The 23,396-nt window shown below is 35.9% G+C and overlaps 1 protein-coding gene across 2 annotated transcripts; it reads left to right on the top strand.

Moving 5' to 3' along the window:
• The first annotated feature begins 1,610 nt into the window (after nt 1–1,610).
• On the top strand, nt 1,611–5,457 carry LOC141689900 (uncharacterized). 2 transcript variants are annotated; one of them, XM_074494409.1, is made up of 2 exons: nt 1,611–1,759; nt 4,110–5,457. In XM_074494409.1, the coding sequence occupies exon 2, from the start codon at nt 4,537–4,539 to the stop codon at nt 5,167–5,169; it is 633 nt and encodes a 210-aa protein (XP_074350510.1). In that variant the 5' UTR covers nt 1,611–1,759; nt 4,110–4,536; the 3' UTR covers nt 5,170–5,457. The 2 variants fall into 2 exon arrangements, with proteins under 2 accessions (XP_074350510.1, XP_074350512.1); XM_074494411.1 differs by having other exon boundaries at nt 1,621–1,759; nt 4,115–5,457.
• Nucleotides 5,458–23,396: the final 17,939 nt, after the last annotated feature.

The following is a 23,396-nucleotide window of genomic DNA, read 5'->3' on the forward strand; positions in this document are numbered from 1 at the left end:
TAAATCATTGATAACAACCAACTGCTAAAGCCTAAGTCGATCAAAAATCAAACATTTAAGCCAAAACACATTCACCCCCTCTGTGTTGTATTCATACCTAACAAAAACTAAAACAATTGAATCAAGAACATATTAGATACAGATACATACGACTTCAGAGATGACCACTTACTCCGAAATCGAGAAATTGAGAAACTGAGACTTGAAGACCTGACTCTATTATTTGGTAAGAAAGTTCAATCTGAAATAATATTTTATTCGAGTCTCGTCAAGTTTTAGGTTTTTATTAAATTTTTATGTTTCCACTTTTTCTCGATTGAACTCGAGTTTAACGACTCGAACTGAACTCTTTCCGAACATGAGTTGGATATCAGTTCCTTCGTTAATCTTAGCTAACAAAAAAAATTAATTCAAACTTGAGTTCGGTAGGATGTCTAACCGAGCTTATCGAGCTTGAATTCGAGCGAACTTGAACGAGTTTAACGATTCGTTTACAGACCTAAAAATATCAAAATAATTATATAACGTCAACCAAAACACACATGAAGATAAATTTCCTATATCAAAACAGGTATACAATGTCAACCAAAACACAAATGAAGAATAATTTCCTTAAATATTTATAATTATCAAAACTTATCCACCTACAAGCTACAACTATAAACTAATCATGTAGCGTCATCCCCACTAGGGGTGTACACGGTTTGGCCAACCCGACCAATTCAAACCGAACCGACCCTATTTCGGCCGAACCAAACCGATTTTTTTCAACCCGATATATAGTTGGGTTGAAAAAATGTCAACCCGATTTAATTGGGTTGGATATGGTTTTCGATAATTTTAAACCAATCCAACCCAACCCGATTAAAATATATATGTACATGCTAATAAGTTAATCCAAAATTATGTTTAGGCCATTTACATATATCCATATATCTCTAACTCTAAATTTAATTTATAACCTCCGTGTTCATAGTTCATTTCGTAACAACAATAGATGTTTGATTAGTGTTATATTTTTTGCATTAATGATTCATTCCAATATTTAAAGCGTAAGCAATATTATTTGTATTTTTGATGTCAAAAATTAGATGCTTAAGACTATTCAATATGGAGGATTGTAATATTGTTTTGAACTATTTTCAAGTGTTTTAAACTTTGAAACCTTATATTTTATTATAATTTTTTATATTAATTTTGTATATTTAATAAACCGATCCAAACCGAACCAAACCGAAGTATACAAATTGGTTTGGATTATAAATTTAAACGGTTTGGGTTGGGTTGAAATTTTGAAAACCCGAACTAATTGGGTTGGGTTGCAAAATTCTCCCAACCCGCCCAATCCGATCCGTGTACACCCTTAATCCCCACAATAAGTAAACTACGTTATCTAATCTGGACCATTCTTAATCTTCAAGAAAAGTCATCCAATCAAACGGCTGAAAAACTGGACCCACAATTTCCACCCAATCACATCCATTCATCTTATAACCACTCATAGTTGCTAGTCGGCGTTGACTGCCTTCTCATCAGAAGTCAAACAAACTAGATCGTGGCATCAAGCGCCACGTGTCATGATCAGATTCAGGGCGCTAATACCTATGACGATCCTGCCCTTTCTTCTCATCACTTGTATAAACATGTATCTATAGACTATACATCTTTTTTATTCTATTTTATCATCTGATAATTCCAGAAAATAATTTTCATCATTTCAGGGTTTCAGATCGAAAGAAATTGCATCGAATATCACGAGGTATGATATTTGATTTTTAATTTTAGATCTAATTATAATTTTACTGGAATTTTTTATTATGTGATTTACTCTAATTGATGCTTGATCTGATGTTAATTATGTGATTTACTTCAATTTTAATAGTGATTGTATTGAAATTTGATGATTTGTGCATTGAGTATATAGATCGCTCGTTGAAAATTAGATATTAAGTTGTTAGGTGGGAATTGAAGTGAATTTGGGGGTTTTATAGTGAGTGAATTGTTTGTTATGTGTTTATATTCTTTTGATCTGATTGATTCAATTGAATATATTCGATTTTATGGAGGTCGTGTATGTTGTTAGTTATAGATTAATAGATCTGATGGAATGGTTTATACGATATACAATTAGGCGATTAGTCACTCTTGTTGTTAGTTATAGATTAATAGATCAGATGGAATGGTTTATACGATATACAATTTGGCGATTAGTCACTCTTCTGACTATTATCGATGACTTCTGAATTATTTATATAGCTTTGATTTGAAAGTACAATTTGAATTTATAAGAAAGCTGTAGAGTAGGGTTCTGTAAGTATGTTACCACGGGAATTTACATTTCAGTTTATTTTGTGCTATGAGGTCGTTGCTGTGATTTGATATATTACATGCATTACTTAATGTGTTATTGTGTTGTAATTTGTTTCCTATATGCCATGCAGTAGGGTATTATGGTGTTTTTAAGCTCCTGATGTAAATTTAATCCTTTCAAGGCATTAGGTGAAAAGTTCATTTTCAGCTCTTGTGGGAATAAAAAGTAGAAATTGGATCTTAATAATATGTATGACGAATTGACGATAAAGGAAAATAAAGTGAAATACCAAGGAATCAACCTGGTAATATAATCTAAGCTTGTGTTTAAATATAAACCACCATCTTAGTCTACAAACTACAATCTAGTGTTTATGTATTTGGTGGATTGTAAGTATGTTTTGGTGAACCAATTTTTTTTTTCTGTTTTTCAAATTCAGAATATTTTAATGAATTATACTTATATATTAGTGCATCACGCGTCAATTTTGGTGACGTCTGTAGGTTTTTAGGGTTTGTGGGTTAAGTGGTTTGTACTGGAGCTTGCCACAATCTTTATGTATATATATACAAAGATGATTGAAAACATATCTTTTCACTGAATCTATGAAGATGGTTAAAAACATTTACATTTTTCTCAGAAACACCAGTAGTTTTGAGTTGGTAATTATATTAAAGCACAAACTAGTGATTTTTATTTGTATTAGCTATATTGAAATTGTGTGTCGAAAGAAAAATATACTAATGTAGAAAGATGTAAAGATGATAATTGTACTTTATGTTATCATTATATAATCATTTTCATTATCATTGTTTATTAGTTATTACAGTCCATTAACCCTAGTTTAGTTAATTTTAGTCGGCACAAATTCAATTCAAGGTCTCAAGTCAAATTGTCTCAAGTCAAATTGTACGAAGTTTTGGTAACTTAGCAATGACGAGGGAATGCCTCAAGAACTTTCTGAGCGGTGTTGGATTATATTCTTTAAAAAAGGTATAGTGAATGTTAGAAATTTGAAGAAAATAGTAGAATATATATGTGAAAAGAACCAAGTTTAGGCATTTTATGGAGTTAATAAGTCGTCGCCGTCATCTGCAGTTAAGTTGCCGTCAAAATTATTTAGTAACATCTCCTTCTCTCGTGGCCAATATAATCCTTTATGTTAGATGTCCTTTCTTCTGGAGTTTTTGATTGGATCTTCTTGGTACTGGATATCTGACATGTTTTCATCCATTTGCTGAATAATTATTGTAATTTGAATGACACCGTTTAACAATATTAACAATATGTATATGAATAATACATGTACCAAGGTTTTATGACATTCATTGTAGTTCTATATATCAACTACTAGATCATTTTACTTAAAGTAGTGTTACCTATATATATATATATTGTTTAATTTATTTGATGGTAATACCATGTTTTTCATTCTTTTATATGTTTTTGGTACCCAATTATGCAAAAAGCATGATGTCAACTTTTCAGTGCAGTTATTAAACATAAATATCTATCTCATTTAAATTTTATAATATATATAAATGTTCACCTTATTTAATACTTCTAAAAGTGCAATTTGGTGTGTGGCCTTCAAAATATTTACTAATCCTGATGATATAATATTGTAGACAGATCTTTATTCTATGTATGCCAATTCTCTGTTTTGACCTTTGTTGGCATTACTTGTGTATGTAGAACTTCGTTTTCTGACTTGATTATAATTATTATAGCTCGTTTCTGCCATTTTGGCCATTTCACAGCTCTTAACTGTTGCTTTTAATTTTTCTTTTGGCTGCAGAACAGAAGGTCATGTGAGTTTATTGGAGCGAACTATCATTGGCATAAATAATTTCATCAAGGTTTGTTGGCCATTGGTATACAGGTTATGGATAAATGCAAGGGTTGTGGGAAATTAGAAAGAACAGTTCCAAAGGACATGGTTGTTAATGCTTATCAATTCTCTCTTCTGTTATCACCTGTTGTTTCTGTTTGGGATTGTATTGTTCGCAAGATGAGGTACTCCTTCAGACCTGAGTGGGTGTAGTAGCTACAGAATCTCTCGCACAAGTAACTTAGTTATAATTTATAGTTTACATAGCAATGAAAAGAAATAGTTAAAGCATTATACATCTTAGGGGCCTTCTGCTGAAAGGGATAAAGGAGTCATTATAGAAAAAGAGTTAGAAGACTAGTCTGAGTTAGATTTAAGTATTATAAAATATAAGATGGAATGTGCTAAAGCGCCATGCGGTATCAGAAAAGTCAAGAAGAAGCAAGTGAAGGACGACTTGGATCGTATTAAACAGGCTGAGAAGAAGAAAAGGCGCTTGGAAAAAGCCTTAGCCACTTCTGCAGCGATTCGTTCTGAACTTGAAAAGAAGAAGCAGAAAAAGATGGAAGAACAACAAAGGCTTGACGAGGAAGGGGCTGCAATTGCTGAAGCAGTTGCTCTGCAAGTCCTACTTGGCGAAGACTCGGACGATTCATGTAAAATCATGTTAAAGAAGAATGAGGGGTTTAAGCCTTGGGACACTGCTGGCAAGTTTGACTTTTTCATAGGTGGAAACAAATCAGTTCTTCCTCGTCAAGAACTCTGGACGCATTCATATGAAGTACCTGATAGGATTTCTAATGTGTACAGATCTGGATGCATGTCTAATGAATACAACTGTAATGGCCGGAGAGTCTCGTCTGGGCCTTTTACAAGAGATCTCAAAATGCCATATTTTGACGAGCAAGGTCGGGAGTTTAATGATCACTCTGCAGATGTTATAGCTGCACAGGTTGTTTCGTCTCTCCGAATTGCAGAAGATTCACGTGCGGACAAGTTTATGTTCAACGAAATGCTTAGAGGGTAGCATAAAGTGCATCAGTTATTTTGGTTTGCTCGCGTTTGTAGTTGTGTTCTCCTCAATAATGTTATATGGATATTTGCATTCAACATGCAGATGTGGTTCATCATATGCTGGGCCAGAGATGGCTATGACATATCTTAGTGCTATGCTTTGATGTTTGTTTGGTTTGTTGTTTCTTCCTTGGAATTCTGTACCTTGCGTGAAGTGGTCTTGCAACTCTGTGACTTGAAATTTGTATTTTGTTATTATTTTCTGGTTTTTCGTGTTTTAATAAATCTTGTATACATCAAATCTGGTCTTAGCAGTTTGTTGTATAGCTTCCAAAATAACAGGGGAATGCATTTGCGAATTTAAAGACTGTACTTTTTTTTTTAATTCCCATTAATGAGCAGAATGGAGTCAGTTAGCATTCCATTCCTTGCCTAGCAAAAAGAAGAAAACATTCGTGCCAGGGTGCCTGAGGCAACTCTCCAGCTCAGTTTTTTTTACCAAAAAAAAGTCTTCTTACATATGTTTCTGCCTATTTTCTTACAGACAATGATGAAACGGAGATAACTGAGTTAAACCTTACTCATTTTGCAAACGCAAAATCTATTTTATAGGCTTGCTTTAGCAACAAAGGGACAAAAGGTTATCTAAAACAAATCAAACACTATGGAAACACCATATTCTGCCAAACGTTTCTCTGCTGTCAACTTTTGCAACATAATTTTGGTCAAGCAAGATATTGGTTGATTTGATGTCTTCTTGTATGATTCCTTGGGCTGAAACACTGTGAAGATAGTGGCATATTGCAATGCATGTTTCAAGCCTTTGCTTCAAGACAGAGGTGGTAAACTGCAACCATAACATATGAATGGTTTTTTAGTACCCTCTTCTTCATATATTCACAAACAAGTATCATTTCAGACTGTTCCTCACAGTAGCATACAAGTAAATTAACCTGTTTCCTACGAATATACTCCCTCTGTTTCATTTTAATAGTCGCTTGACTTTTGTGCACTCATTAGGTGTTTTGACCGCATAGTTAAAATAATAATTTTTAAAATTTTCTTTTCTTAGAATAAAAATATATAACTTAAACTTTTTTTGTAAGAAAATTTTAAAAAAAATAATTTTTACTATGCCATCAATGCATCTTGAGATGTGTGTATAAAAGTCAAGAGACAAATAAAAAGAAACAGGAAGTATAATAAAACATTTATTTTAGTCAGAAAATCTTCCAGCCGTTGCTTGGAACCAGGCGCACCTTGCTTCATAGCAACCGTCGTGGAATCTTTAAGCACTCTTTTATAAACTCTAAATAATACCTAAGCCACCAGAGGCAATCACCGTATTCTTGTCAAATTATTCATTCCTGTTTGTAAACCAGCAAAAAGAATGTTTAGGGTTTGGCCTGGAGATGTAGTCTGCATAGACTGTTACCAAGTGAACTGCCTTCATAAACACAAAGAGGTGTCCAACCCCAGTACCCACACTCTCTGCATGTCTTGATTTTGCTTTTCTCTTGTCGCATCTCTGGATTTGTTTCGGTACGCTACGTTTGGCCTAAACATATCAAAACAAGTCCTCCAACTCTGAAACCCACCAAAATCCATTTACTTTTGTTTTCGAACCCTGTTTTTTTTGTTAAATGTTTTCAGACCCTGTTGCTCGTAAACCCTCAATATGAACGATCTTCACGATCTCTACCCCCATTCCATTATAGCATTTTTACTAACAGGAATACTTTTAAGTTTTATCTTGAAGGACCAATGTTGACACAAAAAATTACCCCATTCCATTATAGCATTTTTACTAAGGGCCAATGTCGACACAAAAAATTCTTGAGTTGTCCGAGTCAACAACAAAATCAATGTTAAGGAGATGCAAGAAAATCAAAACATTAGTGAGTTGTCCGAGTCAACAACAAAATCAATGTTAAGGAGATGCAAGAAAATCAAAATATTAGTGAATGTCACAGAAGGGGGTCGGTCTACAACAAACGTTTGTTGTAGACCGGTTTTGTAACAAACAGTTTTTCAGCCGTTGAATCAATGATTCAACGGTTGAAATTAAAAAAATATGAAGGGGACCGCTGACATTGTCCGCGGTTCGGTGTAATAACCAAAATGCCCCTCGTCCACGGACCGCAGACAATGTCAACGGTTGGGGTCGTTTTCTTATTAACAGTTACCTAGCAAACCACACCAAAATCAGAAGTAAAAACACAGAACACAGCAAATACAAAATGCAGAAAATAGAGGGGAATGCCGCAAACGAACAAGGCAACAAACAGTCACTCAATTTAACACACAAACGCAGCAAACACTCGATTGAATTGTGCCCTTCTTCCTAATTACGGGTATATAATCGATTCCTTTTTTCTTATCAATTTTAATCCTTAATTTTTTGTTGTTAATATGAATTTATTTAAGCAAATTCATGATTATTTTTCTGATTTAATGATAGTTTGCTTCGAGTATTGTTATTGTTGTAGATTATTTGATTAGGGTTAAGGAAATTTGTGTAGTGCTTAATTGTAAATTAGGGTTATTATTTAATTCGAATTTTTGGGAAATTAGTTGGAAATTCAGTTGGAATTTATAAACAATTGGAAATTAATTGGAAAATAATTTCGAATTTTTTATTATTTAATTCGAAATTAAAGTTATTGTGATTTATGGTTGAATTTTGTATGACTAATTTAGGGTTGAATTTATAATTATTTAAATCGAATTATTAAGACAATTTAATTGAAAATGGAAATTAATTTCGAATTTATAATTAATTAAATCGAATTTATGGGTATTTAATTCAAATGTATTGTTGTTTTTGTATTTAATTAGAAATTATTGTTATTATGTAATTTGTTGTTTTTGGTATTTTGATGGTATTTAAATTTGAAGTTATTATCATTATTTAATTCGAATTATTTATTATTTTTATTGTATATGCGGTGATTGTTTTTATTGTGTACGTGGTGTTTAAATTTGTTATTTTAAATCGAAAAATTCAACGCCTGGTGATTGATGAATTTTGTTTATAATATTTTCAGGTATGGCTAATTTTGATAATTTCGGGAATATGTTGTCGGGTCCGAACGCGCATAACGTTATTTGGGATAATCGATATCACGTTAGTGAGGATGATTGGGACGGTGCAGGGAGAGAGGAGTTGCAGAGCTATTCTGGAAATAAGTCATTGCACAATTGGAAGTTAAGAAGACCACAGAGGGAATTGTTACACATGCTCGGGTTTGGGATATTTTGCAGACCCTGGTGTTGTCTTGGCAACTGACACTCGGTTGATATTCGCTTTGGTAGAGCGTTGGAGACCGGAGACCGACACTTTCTTCACGAGATAGGGGGAGATGACTGTTACACTGGAGGATGTAGGGTTTATTCTAGGGTTGTCAGTTTAGAGGGATGCACTGACTTGTGGGGTGATAGAGAATAAGGTCGCGTATTTTGTTAATAACTGGTTTGAGCCTTTGAGCGAGGAGGATGTGAAGTTAACTTTGTATCGGAATAACATCAAGATAAAGAAGTTGTTTGATATTCCGATATGGTGCACGGAAGCCTGAGAAGAATAATATATTGGCCACGGTTGTACATATTAAGGCGTATCTGCTATTCTTGATGGGTTGTATCCTCTTCCCTACCAACAACCGGTCTTTTGTTCATGTTCGGTATATGCACCCACTGATTAATATGCGGGAGATTCCTTATTATGGTTGGGGTGCAACCGTGTTAGCTCATCTATACAGGGGTTTGGAGAATGCTGCAAAGAAGGACAGTAAGACCATTGCTTGTTGGGAGTGGGTGTTACAGGTTTGGTCTTACGAGAGATTTCCTCGTATTGGCGTGCCTTTATGATCTCCCGGTCAGGAGGATTATCCGGTTGCTGAGGGATGAGTCTATTCTACTCATCAGGGGGTTTCAAAGAAGCACAGGAAGACATGTCATCACCACAATTTACCGTTCTATAGGGGTGAGTTTGATGGTGTTGCTGGTGATGAGGTGGTTTGGAGACCATATGCTAGATTCGACGATATTATGGACAGTGAGATGATACATGCACAATTAGCTGTGTGTGGTCGAGTTTCCCTTGTATGTGATGATGTGGTCGAGTGGCAGCATCCGGACAGGGTGAGCAGACAGTTTGGTGCTAGTCCGCAGATTCCACGAGAGCCAGTGAATATGCATGGCTATAGGGGGCCTAATGAGGCCACATTTGTAGGAGAGGATTGGCTTGTACGGTGGTTCATTGATATTGACAAATGGGCCAGGTTCTGTTCAGATTTAGATGGACTTGTTGATGACTCGGTTGACATTGCTTCTGAGGCTGATTATATGGTGTGGTATACAGATGTATCTCGTATGCGAATAGGGAAGCCGGATCCACAACCTCAACAACAGTACAAGACGAGGGAGTTTTATGATAGCCTCGAGGGATATAAAGTTGTAAGTGTTTATAAATATGCATATTTCACATTACACCACACACTGCCAAATTTTCATTCACACGTATTTCATTTGCACACATAATAGCCTTGTGGAATTAATGAAAACTGTATGTTTTTGTTTGTAGATGGTTGTCGGGTTTAATATGTTAAAGCAGTTGGATGCTAGGGTTCCTCCAGAGTTTGTGGAGGAGTTTGGGAGGATTTCTGGTACCTTCCTTACACCCTTCTCCCGACTGATGAAGAAAATCAAAGGACATGCCTATAGACCTCCCATATTTGAGAACATAAAAGCAGATTTCATTGCACCTTCGGCTGACGACTTTGACATTCCAACCATTCCTTCCCAGGATGTCGTTGACATGACACAACCATCCCAGCATGTGGAGTATCACGAAGAGTCTGAGCATGTCAAAGAAGAATGAGATATATTCATATTGGGATGGGGCTTTGGGATGAAGCCGATGATTCCCGGTGGTCTTACTGTTCAGGACTATCACGTCCATGCATCAGCGATGCAGAGCCTTGCTCCAGGAACATGAGTTGATGACAGGATCATATACACTTATATGGTATTGTTCGTTACTCGTTGCTAATACATTTTACTTGTTGCATTCATTTTACTTATTGCATATATTTTACTTGTTGCTAAGTGCATACATTTTCCTTCATATTTATTTTCAGGGATTGCTAAGCAGTCGGGAGGAGGAGATTCATAATGGAGGTATATGGGAGAGGAAACCCATCTATTACTTCATGTATCCCTACTTTATGGTACTCGGGAAATGACATGTGAACAAAATCAGAAAAGCATCTAGGATAGGTGGAGATACATTGCAGATGACATGTAATAAAGCATTACGTAGTTTTACTGGTTTTGCCACTGCTAATGTTGGGCCTACTGTTCTCGAGGCGGACTACATATTCATCCCATGTTGTGTTGGAGATGTGTATTGGGTTTTGTTCATGTTCGGTACTAGACGATTTGAAGGTCTTATCCTAGATTCAATGAATGACGAGCCGTCATATCGGGAGGGTATACGAGGGGTGGTCTGGTCTTTTACTTATCTTCTATTAATTTCTTCTATATATTCCTTACCAATTGTATATTGTATTCATTCTCTGATCATGATTTCATTGCAGTCATGGTTGCTACCGAGGCTATTGCATATGATACATCCAGTCGAGGGGCGTGACCCTGCTTTAGCTGAGGCCTACCTCTACCGTCTAGACCAAAGCAACGAAACTGCAATGATTGCGGTGTTTATGTGATGAAATACATGGAATACTTCACACAAGGATATGACTTAGCCGCGGTATCGGATTGGTTGTAAGAGGATGTGGATACCTTCAGGTACCGGATAGCCAGGGAGCTTCAGAGCAAGAAACGGAGCAAAAACAGGGGAGCTAGGCAAAAACCTTCTGTAACTTTTTCTTAAATTTTGGAAGTTAGTCCTAAACTAACTTCCAAAATTCCTAAACACTTTAAAAGGTCTTCAAATAGATGAATAAATGATTTTTAGATTTTTTTTATTTTTTTCAATTTTTACATTAAAATGAAAATTCCTTAAAAAGTCAACAAAAGTCAACATTTTGTCCAAATGTTAATTTTTTTTATGCATTTCATAATAATTTCTAATGTATAGTTGGACTTTTAATTTTTAATTTTCAATTTTAAATTTATATTTTTAATTTTCAATCTTAAATTTATAGGTAGACTTTCAATCTTAAATTTCATACTTGAAATCTTACAAAATACATACAATCCACTCAAATTCAATGAAAATTACAAAATACATAGATTCGAATGAAATTTACATGATCACTAGAATCCATTAAATTTTACGAAATACATAGATTTGAAATACAATGAGCATTTGGTCCATATTACAATTCTCACGAGGCCTCAATTTTACAATATCGGCAATCCGATCACATTTAACAAACTTATAGCATCTCCAACCATAACCTCCTGTTAGCTAAAAATCCTATGTGGCACTCATATATATATATATATATTAGGTAAAAAAACACCACTCCAACCACATCACCTATTAGCAAAAAATTTAGATATCCTTCGTCTCGTCTTCTATATTTGTTGAATCTGTAGGTGTTAGCTATATCTTCCACGTCAGATTTAATTCATGTTTAAACCTAAATCTACACATTACTACGTACACATAAACATTAATACATGCATATATTTATATAATATTTAATACATAAATATTAAAATTATTATTTTATAAATAATATTTTTAATTTCTATAATATTAAGTGTAAAAATATTATTCTCTTATCAATAAAATTTATTAATTATTTTTAAAAAACAATATATGTATATATAATAATATATATATTAGTAACTTTTTATTAAAATATTTTTGTAATATTTATATGTTATTATATTTTCAGTTGTAATAATTATTAACTTACAATTATATATTTTATTCATGTATTGAATTAAGTATTAACTAAATTTATTTTATTATTTAAAGTTTATATATATACATATAAATCTGAAAATGGGAATAAAAAAATATTTTTGAATATAGCTAATGATTATAGCTAATACCACTGGAGTGTATGGCCTTACAGGTTCAATAAAATTTTAGATAATCCTGATTTGGCTAACCATTTTAGCTATCATGGTTGGAGATGCTCTTACCGCCATTCCATCCAGATTTTTTCCATTTTCCATCGGGCGTGTTGTTGCCCAAATTCAAGATCAGAAGGAAGTACGGATCCAGATGAGAGTTCATCAAGGTCCACAGTTCACTACCCCCCCATCCAATTGCATGCCTCGATCCAATTTTTAGCCCTGTAAGCCTCCTCATCGGGAGGGTACAGGTTTGTTTCCTCTTCCTCCACATGGGGCGGCTCATCATTGTCCACAAGGGGCATCAACTCACCACATGCATCTTCCATCTCACTAAAGGTTGGTGAGACCACAACTTCCCCGTCATTGTCCTCATACCACGAGTCGCTTGGTTGGGAGTCCGAGAATGTGTTGCTAACGTGGGAAACTGAATCACAATTATGATCGGAGTTGTTGTTACCACTATACTCGCTAGTCATGTAACCTATCACAATAAAACAAAATTATATGATAATAAAACATAACAAAAAAGAAAGCAATGTTAAATACAAAAAATTCAAATTCATTAAAAGATTACAACATTCCGTTACAAATACTACACTACTAATTATATTGCAATTCTTGAGCATTTTTAAGATCTTCTAGTCTAGTAGCACACTTTCTTTTATCATGGCCTTCTCTTTGACAATAGGTGCACTTTTTTGGAGGCTTCTCCTTTTTACCAATCGATTCTATGGGACTTTTCAAACGAACGTCCTTTTCCTCCCTTTAGTTGGGGACATAATAGGGTCAAGAATTGGTTCTTCATAAGCACTTGCATTTGGAGCATGAGAATTGCTTTCGTAAGAATTAATTTCATCAACGCTCATTCTTTCGAGAATTGGTATTTCTTGATTCATCACTCCAACGGCATAATCATACTGTTCCTTGGATGCAATGCTACTTTGACAAAAAACTCATGGTTAACATTGTCATGCTATTAAATCGATCGGTTGAGGTCATCTCATGACTTTGTCCAACATCCAAATCGTAAGGCAACACACAATCAACTCTATTGTCATGCATTGTCCACCTCGAGTGTATGAAATACAGGGGAATTTCCGAAACCCGTTTCTTAGTGAAGACCGCCAATAGGTATCTACAAGGTAGCCGCGAATGTTCAAACATTCTACACATACACATTCCCAACAAGCTTGCTTACTCTAATACAACAAAATAAACATTTCTTCTCGTAGGCTCAGACATGGGCCTATAACAACTATAGTACGTATAGACATCCCCTCATCTCTCCCCGTCTTCACAAGCTCGTCGGTTTTTTTCAACAAAGTATTTTGAAGACTCAACCAATTCATCTTCAAATTCTCTAAACATTTCCTTGGTGTAAATACAAGAAGCATGATACTCCAATGTGGTATGCATTTTCATGGGACGTTTTAGATTAATCGTGACATAATCTTTTTCCTTCTCCCTCATGAATCGCCTTCCCAATGCTTTTTGGGTATTTTTAATGAATTCCTTCAACCCCGTTGTCGAACTCACATAATTATCAAAGAACCTCGATGTACTATTTTGAAACGCCGAAAATGTGTTTCTAGTATTTGCAATAATACACTTACGCTTCAACTCATATAACCCATTTAACCATTTATGCTCTTGCAAGTGATACTTTTCCACAAATGATCCCCGTCTAGCCTCAAAAATATCTTTAGTGAGAGATTTATAAATACAATGGTTGAAGTCCGTCTTGAATTCCGGAAAAGCCGAATAATAATGATGTTGGATTTTAAACGCAGCGGGGGCATGGTAAAACACTTTTACACATATAAAATCCAAATAAAAGCATATAATGTTATTCCTAGTGAACTAACAATGAGATTTACAGAAGGGGGGTTGAATGTAAATCTCAAAACTTTTTCAAGTTTTGAGCAGTTTCAAAGGCTGTGTGTTTAAGATAAACAAGTGTGTGAATTGCTTTAAGCTAATACAGACAGATATATATTCAAGCACAAAAGTACAGAACACAACAGACCTTAAAAACTTTTCTGGTGGATTTGTTGTTCCACCAGAGATGGTATTTCAGAAAATCTGTGATTCAAGAAGTTGATCACAGCTGCATCCTAGTACAAACTAGATAATTTTTCTCAAGATTTTTCTAAACAGCTCTGGAAAAATTCTTATCTAATTACTAGCTGCTACTTGGTTTATATAACACCAAGTTTACAAGTGAAGACAAAGATAAAAAGTACAATAATAAAATAAGTTCTCCACTTGTTTCTTCTCCATTTTACTCCAGTGCATTGTTGACTATTGCCTCTTTATGCTAGAGTAGAACGACTGCTTTTTCTGATGTTCCTGAAATAGGCTACCACATCTCAGTTGTCTCTGTCAACCCATGTGCCTCTGTTTGTAGGTACAACTACCACTTGTCAATTGCTATTTAACAGAACATCCGTTGAAGCCTTCATCCGTTGATGGCTTTATCCGTTGATGTGTTAGCAGTTGAAGCTCTATCCGTTGATGCACTCATCCGTTGAAGGATGTTATCCGTTGAAGCTTTAGAGACATCCGTTGAAGCTTTATTTCTCATCCGTTGAAGGTCTTTAAGTTATCCGTTGACACCATTTCATTTATACAAAATTACAAGGCATGAAATATTTACAATTGGCCTTCCTATCTGCATATCCTTTAGTAGTCAACATGACTTATAATTTCCCTCAACTTTTAAGAATTATATCTCAAATTCAGAGACTGAAATGTGCTACAACACTAGACTTATTTCTAAGTAAAGCTACACCATCAACGGATAGCCAAAGTGGTCTTATCCGTTGAGGCTACAAACACTAGATTTCTACTTAAGTGTTTTGTTAAACATATCATCAAACTAATGCACATATATTCCTAACAATCTCCCCCTATTTATGTCTATAAGAATTGTAGACATAAATTCAAGGTTAACTTGATGATAACAAAACATTTAACAAATACATGAACTGAAACTAAGTAGAAATTTAAAAGTGCTGCAAAAGTGTATGTACTAGAAGGTAATTGAAGATTTACAGTGTTTCCAAGGGTGCTCCTCTAGCCTGAGCAAATCATCTTTTTCTTCTTTGATCCCTGGTTTTCTTTCCTAGCCCTTTGTCATTTTCCTCAATTTGGAGTTGGAGTTGTCTGAAGAATTCAGCTTCATCTTCATCACTGATATCCAACTTAGATTGCATTTCTTTGAGAGTTTCATTGCTGGCAATCTTGAGTTGGTCTTCAAGTCTGAAAAATCTTCTGACTCCTTTATCATCTCTGAATTCCATCAACCAATGAGGTGATTTGTGAATTGTAGTTCCCCTTTCTTGAATGAGTAAGGTTCTGGGCAAAGCATTGGGCTCCCTCCAAGTTTTCCTTATGTTGGCAATCTTGTTGAGAATTTCAGTCTTGGCAGTCCTGGTAAAGCCAGAATCCTTTTGTATGGCTGAAAAGACTCTGATCAAGGTAGAGTAGCCTTCATTCAGAATCCTGTAGAGAGGCCATGTTCTTTCCCCAGCTCCTTTGTATCTGAACACCAATCTCTCTGGTAGCTGTCTGTAAGCAGCAATTCCCCTTACATCCTCCAGCTCATCCAGATAGAGTTCAATGTCTGAAATTTCTTTTATGTCACAGATGTGAACATAATCATCTTTAGAAATGGGTGGCTTAGGGTTAGGTTTGTGTTTTTGAGTGAATTTCTTAGAGTTTAGGGGAGGTGTAGATTTGGATTTTCTTTTCTGTTTCTTTGGTAGTGGAAGAGTGGTTAAAAAGGTAGGCAAATTGATGGTGTCCCAATCAATAGGTTCCTCTTTTGGGATGATTGGTTCACCATGGATGTTTATAGTGGGATCAGCAATAAAGGGTTCAGGTATGGAAGGTAGAGATTTAGTTTCTTCAGTGTTGCCTTCACTCCTTCTATGTGCCTTGGCCTTTCTTCTGTTTCCCTTCTGCCATTTCTCTTTTTCCTCCATGCTTTCACCAAATATACTCCCAAAAACCTCATCTAAGTTTGCAATCTTGTCTTCACCCCTGACTTCAATTCCTTTCTCATTTTCAACTAGACTTGACTTTAGCTTTTGTTCAAGCTTTGCTTGTGCTCTTTTGTCAGCCTTGAGTTTTTCAGCTTCTTTCTTTAACCTTTTGGTTTCTTCCCTCTTGGCTATTGAGAATTTGGGATGTCCTTGCATCACACATATGCTCTTTCCCTCTCTAAAGATAATAGCCATATTTCTCCTTACTGCCTCATCCATGGTCTCCTTGTGTTTTATGATGCTAGTACCCAAAACTTTGTCTTCATCAGGCTTTGGAAGAGGAAATTCCACTTCTTTCATCTGAGCAAAGTCTAGAGGGTTCTTTGTGGAGTCCTTGCTGGATCTGGTGTTGGGCTTGAGAACCATAGGTTTTAGATTCTTGAAAGAAGTCTCTCCAACCTTATTTCTCCTTTCTGGCTTGTGCTCCATATTGATTGGTTCAACCTTTGTGCTATGTTTCACATATATTGATTTATCTTATGTTGAACCAAACAGCTGTTGCATCCTTTCATCAATTTTCCTCCTTTGCTCTTTCACTTGAATTTCAGCTGCTTCTAGCTGGATTAAATCAATTCCATCAGGCTTTCCTTTGATTTGAATGATTGGAGAAGTAGTGATGGCAGGAACTAGCACTTTGGATATTTGGATTTTTGTAGATGGCTCTCCTTCCCCTTCCCTTTTACTCTCCCCCTTTTTGTTATCATCAAGGAGAGGGGTCAAGCCCTGTGCTTTTGCCAGCTGCATAAGTAGATTTGTTTGAGATTGTTGGTTGTGAAGAATGGTGGCCACAGAATCTTCAATAACTTGAACTCTGTCTTTTTTTGGCCAGCCTCTTTTCAGTATGTGATTCCTTTTTCAATCTCAATAAAATGTCCTGCATTGTACCAAAGGGCATGACTGAATCCAATTTTTCAGAATTGTAGGATTTCAAGTCAGCAATATCCTTTCTGAGTTCATCCACACTCAGATTCTGTCTTACTTGCTGCTACTTCATGAGATGCAGTGAGTCCAAGTGAGCTGTAAGGATAGCCTTTGTACCAGCATGAGAAGTTTTCTGAATGGCCTGTTTGATAGTACTGATTTGTTTGACTAAGGAGACATTGAATTGCCCTGTTGTAAACTCCTTTGTGAAGTCCCATTCAGGTAGATTTGGAATAGAACTAGGGCCTACATCTCCCCCTAAGTTCATGCTTCCATCAGAAGAGACAAAGTCATCATCATCAGAATTTACTCCAAATTCTTCAAATGACTCACCAGCTGTTGAAGGCATCTTGTTAATAGCAGTTTTGTCCCTTTGAAGAGATGTTGTTGTATGTACTAGATGTAGTGTCTTTTCTGCCTCCACATTGCCCTGTGCAGCCAATACTTGATAGGCTGAAACAGGATGAGTAAAAGTGTCAGCATCCAAGGAAATGTTATCAATTACAGCTTTGTAATGTTGCTGAAATTGTCTTTCCTTTTCAGCATCATTCACAATCATTGACTCACTAGCAATGGCTGGATCCATCCTTATATCTGCTGTACCTGCCTTTCTCTCATTTTCTCTATGTTCTTGCATCAGGGGCTCCCCCTGGCTCACACAACTCACTCCCTCACCTTTACCTACTAAGGTGGTACTCCTCTCACTTACTTTTGCCATGCTGGAAGAAATAGCATGCATATTTGAGCTCTCAATCTCTCCTTTTGCCTGGGAGCAACCCAGCCTCTCACTCAAATTATCACTCCCTTCCCTCAGTCCTAGAAGTGATTGTACAGTAATCAAGTCTTCTACACTTGGAATTATTTCAGTTGTGTGTGTAGAGACTATCAACGGATGAGGAATAGCCGTTGAAGGTGAAACTGATGGTATCAATGGATAACTGCTGTTAAGCTTATCCGTTGAAGAACAACCACTTGTCAACGGATGAGTGATATCCGTTGAAGAAGGAAAAGAAGTAGAACTTGAAAGTGATATAACTGTTGAATCTGTGTAGATTGATATGAAAGTGATATAATTGAAGTAGAACTTCAATTACATCTGAAAGAATTTGCGGGTGATCCAACAAATCATCTAAAAGATGATGATCACCTGTATTTGAGTGGGGCTCCTCCCTGAGTTGTAAAGAGGGAGAATCAGGAATTGATGGGAATAACATATCCACATCTAGAGATGGTGAAGAAGTGTGTGGTGATTGATGTGTGTTAATTGTGAGAGAATGGGGCTGTGACTCCACATTTGTTGGAGCCACATCAAACTGAGTTTGAGAAGGCATAGATACAGATGGATGTATCTGTGCAGTGTGTGCACCCTGTGTAGAAGATTGGGTTCTAGCTCTCTTTCTTCTAATAAAGGCTTTTGTTGGTGAGTGTTTGGCTTTAGTGTCCCTCCCTCGTTTGTGTGTTCCTGGTTGGGAACTATTTTCAATAGTTACATCCTTTTGGGAGGATGCAGCTAGGGATATGCTAGTAACCTTTTCAACCACCACAGCTTTTTGAGAAACTGTGGCTTGGCTAGCTTGGGAAGCACTTATCTCTCCTTCCTTATCCTGGGGGTTTCTTTGATGTTCACCCCTCCCCTCACCACTTACACCCTGTTCACTCCCCTCAGGGTTAATGGTAGGTGTTACAACTGTTGTCTTTTGAGAAACAACCGAGGTGGTTTTCTTTGTCTTTGATTTTGAAAGTTTAGTTTTGGTGACCTTGGTAGGTATCTATTGGGGCATTGTCACAGATTCCATGGCCACACTAGAAGATAAAGAAATAGAGGGGTTGGAAGAAGTAGGAGTTGTAGAAGCAATTACCTCACCTACCTGTGGTGCATTCATGATTGGTAAATATACCAATGGCACACTGCTGTTGAGATCCATTCTCAATAAATCTGCAAGAACTCTTTTCTCTTGTGCCCAGCACTTGAGTTTATTATTCTCATTTGTAATGACCAAACCTTCAGCAACATGGTTAGCCAATAACATAAAGAATCTAGCATAATAGATGTTATTAGGTCTATTAGCTTTGTTACCTAATCTAGTACCCAATTCTAGCATAACATAGTTGCTAAAATTAAAATACCTATCAGAAACAAGCATATAGAGCATATTAACAAGAGATGAAGTTATGGCATCAAAATTGCTAATTTTCCCAGAGAAAACCTTGATAAAGGCATCCCCAAGAAAACTCCATTCTTTCCTAAGGCCTTTTCTTCTAATACTCCCTAAACTAGCAGAGTTAAGAGAATAACCTATGGAATCTAACATGCTGGATACATCATTATCAGTGTGTGGTGTCATGGCATTGTTCTCAGGTAATTTAAAACATGCTAGTAAGTCATCACAGTTAACACAGTGATTTTTACCTTTGAGAGTGAAGGAGATAGTCATATCTATGGAGTTGAACTCAGCAGATGTCCAAATCTCCTCAACTACTTCACAGTAAATCGTTGGGGCTTCCAGCATTGCATAGCTAAGTTTACAGTTTTTGATGAAGTCCATCATTTTATGATAATCTGAGTGGGCTTCATTCTTTTCTACCAAAGCTATGAAATTGTTCTTCTCATAGATGAACCCAGATTGAGACATAATCTTCACTACTGGTGCCATTGTTGTGAGTAGAAATTGCAGAGAATAACTTGAAGGTTTTGCAGAGAGAAAATGGTAAAAGCTTTGAAATTTCAAGAAAGCGTAAAGTAAAAATGAAAAATCAGAAGGGCTTATATACTTTCTCAAATAAAAAAAAACATAAATAAGATATTAAACAATAAATATGTGTAAGTGAATTTCAGTCGTTTAAGAATAAACTGTAAGTATTCTAAAAACTACCTTTAAAACAAATACATACAGCTGTATGTATGAGTATCAACGGTTAAGACAATAGAATCAACGGCTGTGAAACACTTGAATCGACTGATGTGATATTTCAACGGATAAGGTAAACTGTCATCCGTTGAAGAGCACTTCAGTTTTATCCGTTGACGGATAAAAATTCCAGAAATGTATATGACTTTCAACGGATAATGAACATCCGTTGATAGAACAATTTTGACTTTCAACGGATAGGGAATATCCGTTGATGGAATAATCTATGTTAAAAATCAAATTTGTTCTTGCAGCTAATACATTTCAGGCTTCAATTCAAATTGTAATAAGGACATGAATTTTAAGAGTAATTAAGCATACCTAGCTCACTTACCAATCTTGTGAATGTTGATTCATCAAGTGGCTTGGTAAATATGTCTGCAATTTGTTGTTCACTTGGAACAAAATGAAGTTCCACTGTACCTTTCATCACATGTTCCCTAATGAAGTGGTACTTGATATCAATGTGCTTGGTCCTTGAGTGCTGCACAGGATTCTCTGTTATGGCTATGGCACTTGTGTTGTCACAAAAAATAGGAATTCTATCAACATGTAGTCCATAATCAAGGAGTTGATTCCTCATCCATAACACTTGAGAGCAGCAACTTCCTGCAGCAATGTATTCAGCCTCAGCTGTAGAAGTAGAGACTGAATTTTGCTTTTTGCTAAACCATGATACAAGCTTGTTTCCTAGGAATTGGCAGGAGCCTGTTGTACTTTTCCTATCTATTTTGCAACCTGCATAGTCTGCATCTGAGTAGCCAATTAGATCAAAACCAGACTCTCTAGGGTACCAAATTCCTAGATTTGGAGTCCCCTTGAGATATCTGAAAATTCTTTTAATAGCTACTAAGTGAGATTCTTTAGGGTCAGCTTGAAATCTAGCACAGAGACATGTAGAAAACATTATATCTGGTCTACTGGCAGTTAAATATAAAAGTTAACCAACCATGCCTCTATAACTTGTAATGTCTACAGACCTTTCAGTCTTATTTAATTCAAGTTTGGTGGCAGTGACCATGGGAGTTTTTGCAGATGAACATTCTATTAAGTCAAACTTCTTTAAAAGATCATAAATATATTTAGTTTGACTAATGAAAATTCCATCACTAACTTGTTTAACTTGTAAACCAAGAAAATAGGTTAGTTCTCCCATCAGGCTCATTTCATAATTACTTTGCATTAGCTTAGCAAACTTTTTACAAAGCTTATCATCTGTAGATCCAAATATTATGTCATCTACATAAATTTGAACAAGTATACTAGAGCCATTAACATTCCTAAAGAAGAGAGTTTTATCAACAGTACCTCTAGTGAAGTGATTCTCCAAAAGGAATTTTGATAAGGTTTCATACCAGGCTCTAGGTGCTTGCTTCAGTCCATAGAGTGCTTTCAACAGATAGTACACATAGTCTGGAAAATTTGGATCTTCAAACCCTGGAGGTTGACTTACATAAACTTCTTCCTCCAATTTCCCATTTAGAAATGCACTCTTGACATCCATTTTATAGACTTTGAAATTGGCATGGGCTGCATAGGCTAGAAAAATTCTGATGGCTTCAAGTCTTACAACAGGAGCATATGTCTCATCAAAATCTATTCCCTCTTGTTGAGAATAGCCTTTAGCAACCAATCTGGCTTTATTCCTTATGACAATGCCATTTTCATCCATCTTGTTTCTGAATACCCATTTTATGTCAATAGGACTCTTGTTCTTTGGTTTGGGTACCAGCTTCCAAACTTTGTTTCTCTCAAATTGGTTCAGCTCTTCCTGCATAGCTAATATCCAATCTGGATCCAATAAAGCTTCTTCCACTTTCTTAGGTTCCTCCTGAGATAGAAAACTACTATACAGACATTCATCTTGAGTAGCTTTTCTTGTTTGCACTTTAGATGATGCATCACCAATGATCAGTTCAAAGGGATGATTCTTGATCCATTTCCTTTGAGATGGAAGATATACTCTAGATGAGGTGGCCTCAGTATTATCATGATGTGAGACAGAGTGTTGATTAGTTGAAACTCCCCCTGAGTTGTTGGTCCTTTGCAGGGAACTTGGAGTTCTATCAACTGATGGTGTAAATCGATTATCCGTTGATGAACTATGATCAACGGATGCTTCATTTTGTACTTCAACGGATGATGCATTGCCTCTATCAACGGATGCAGAATTTTGTGCATTATCTAAGGGCATGTTTTGAATCCCTTTTGAAGTGTCATCTCCATCAGTCTCCTCTTCACTATCATCACAATATATCTCAATGTTGTCAAATTTGAGTCTCTCATGGTGTCCCTCATCTGTTAGTCCATCAATCTTTTTATCATCAAACACAACATGCACAGATTCCATAACAATGTTGGTTCTTAGATTGTAGACCCTATAAGATTTTCCAGCTGAGTAACCAACAAATATCCCTTCATCGGCCTTTGCATCAAACTTCCCTTTATGGTCAGATTGATTTCTTAGTATAAAGCATTTACATCCAAAGACATGAAGAAAGTTTAGAGTTGGTTTTCTTCTCTTGAACAACTGATAAGGAGTCATGCCTTTAGCTTGATTGATCAAAGAAATATTCTGAGTGTAACAGGCACAATTAACAGCTTCAGCCCAGAAATATATTGGTAACTTTGATTCTTCAAGCATTGTTCTAGCAGCCTCAATTAAAGATCTGTTATTTCTTTCAACTACCCCATTTTGCTGAGGTGTTCTTGGAGCTGAGAACTCATGCATGATTCCATTTTCTTCACAGAACAGCCTCATTGTCAAATTCTTGAACTCAGTTCCATTGTCACTCCTGATATTCCTAACCTTCAAGTCAGGATGATTATTGACTTGCCTGATGTGATTGATAATGATTTCACTTGCTTCATCCTTTGATCCAAGAAAATAGACCCATGAAAACTTTGAGAAATCATCTACAATCACTAAGCAATATCTTTTTCTTGCAATTGACAATACATTGACTGGTCCAAACAAATCCATATGTAGCAGCTGTAATGGTTCATCAATTGTTGTTTCAAGTTTCTTTTTAAATGATGCTTTCCTTTGTTTGCCTTTCTGACAAGCATCACACAAACCATCCCTTGAGAATTCAACAAGAGGAATTCCTCTAACTAAGTCCTTTTTGACTAGTTCATTCATTGTCTTGAAATTCAAATGGGATAGCTTCTTGTGCCATAGCCAACTTTCAACTGGACTTGCTTTGCTGAAGAGACAAGTAATAGATTCTGCATCAGTAGAGTTGAAGTCAGCTAAGTACACATTTCCTTTTCTAACTCCAGTTAGAACCACTTTATTGTCTTTCTTA

This window comes from Apium graveolens, chromosome 10 (genome assembly GCF_009905375.1).
Source record: "Apium graveolens cultivar Ventura chromosome 10, ASM990537v1, whole genome shotgun sequence".
Lineage (NCBI taxonomy): Eukaryota > Viridiplantae > Streptophyta > Magnoliopsida > Apiales > Apiaceae > Apium > Apium graveolens.

Coding starts and splice junctions, on each gene's coding strand:
- LOC141689900 (XM_074494409.1), top strand. CDS start 4,537: ATGGAATGTGCTAAAGCGCCATGCGGTATCAGAAAAGTCAAGAAGAAG.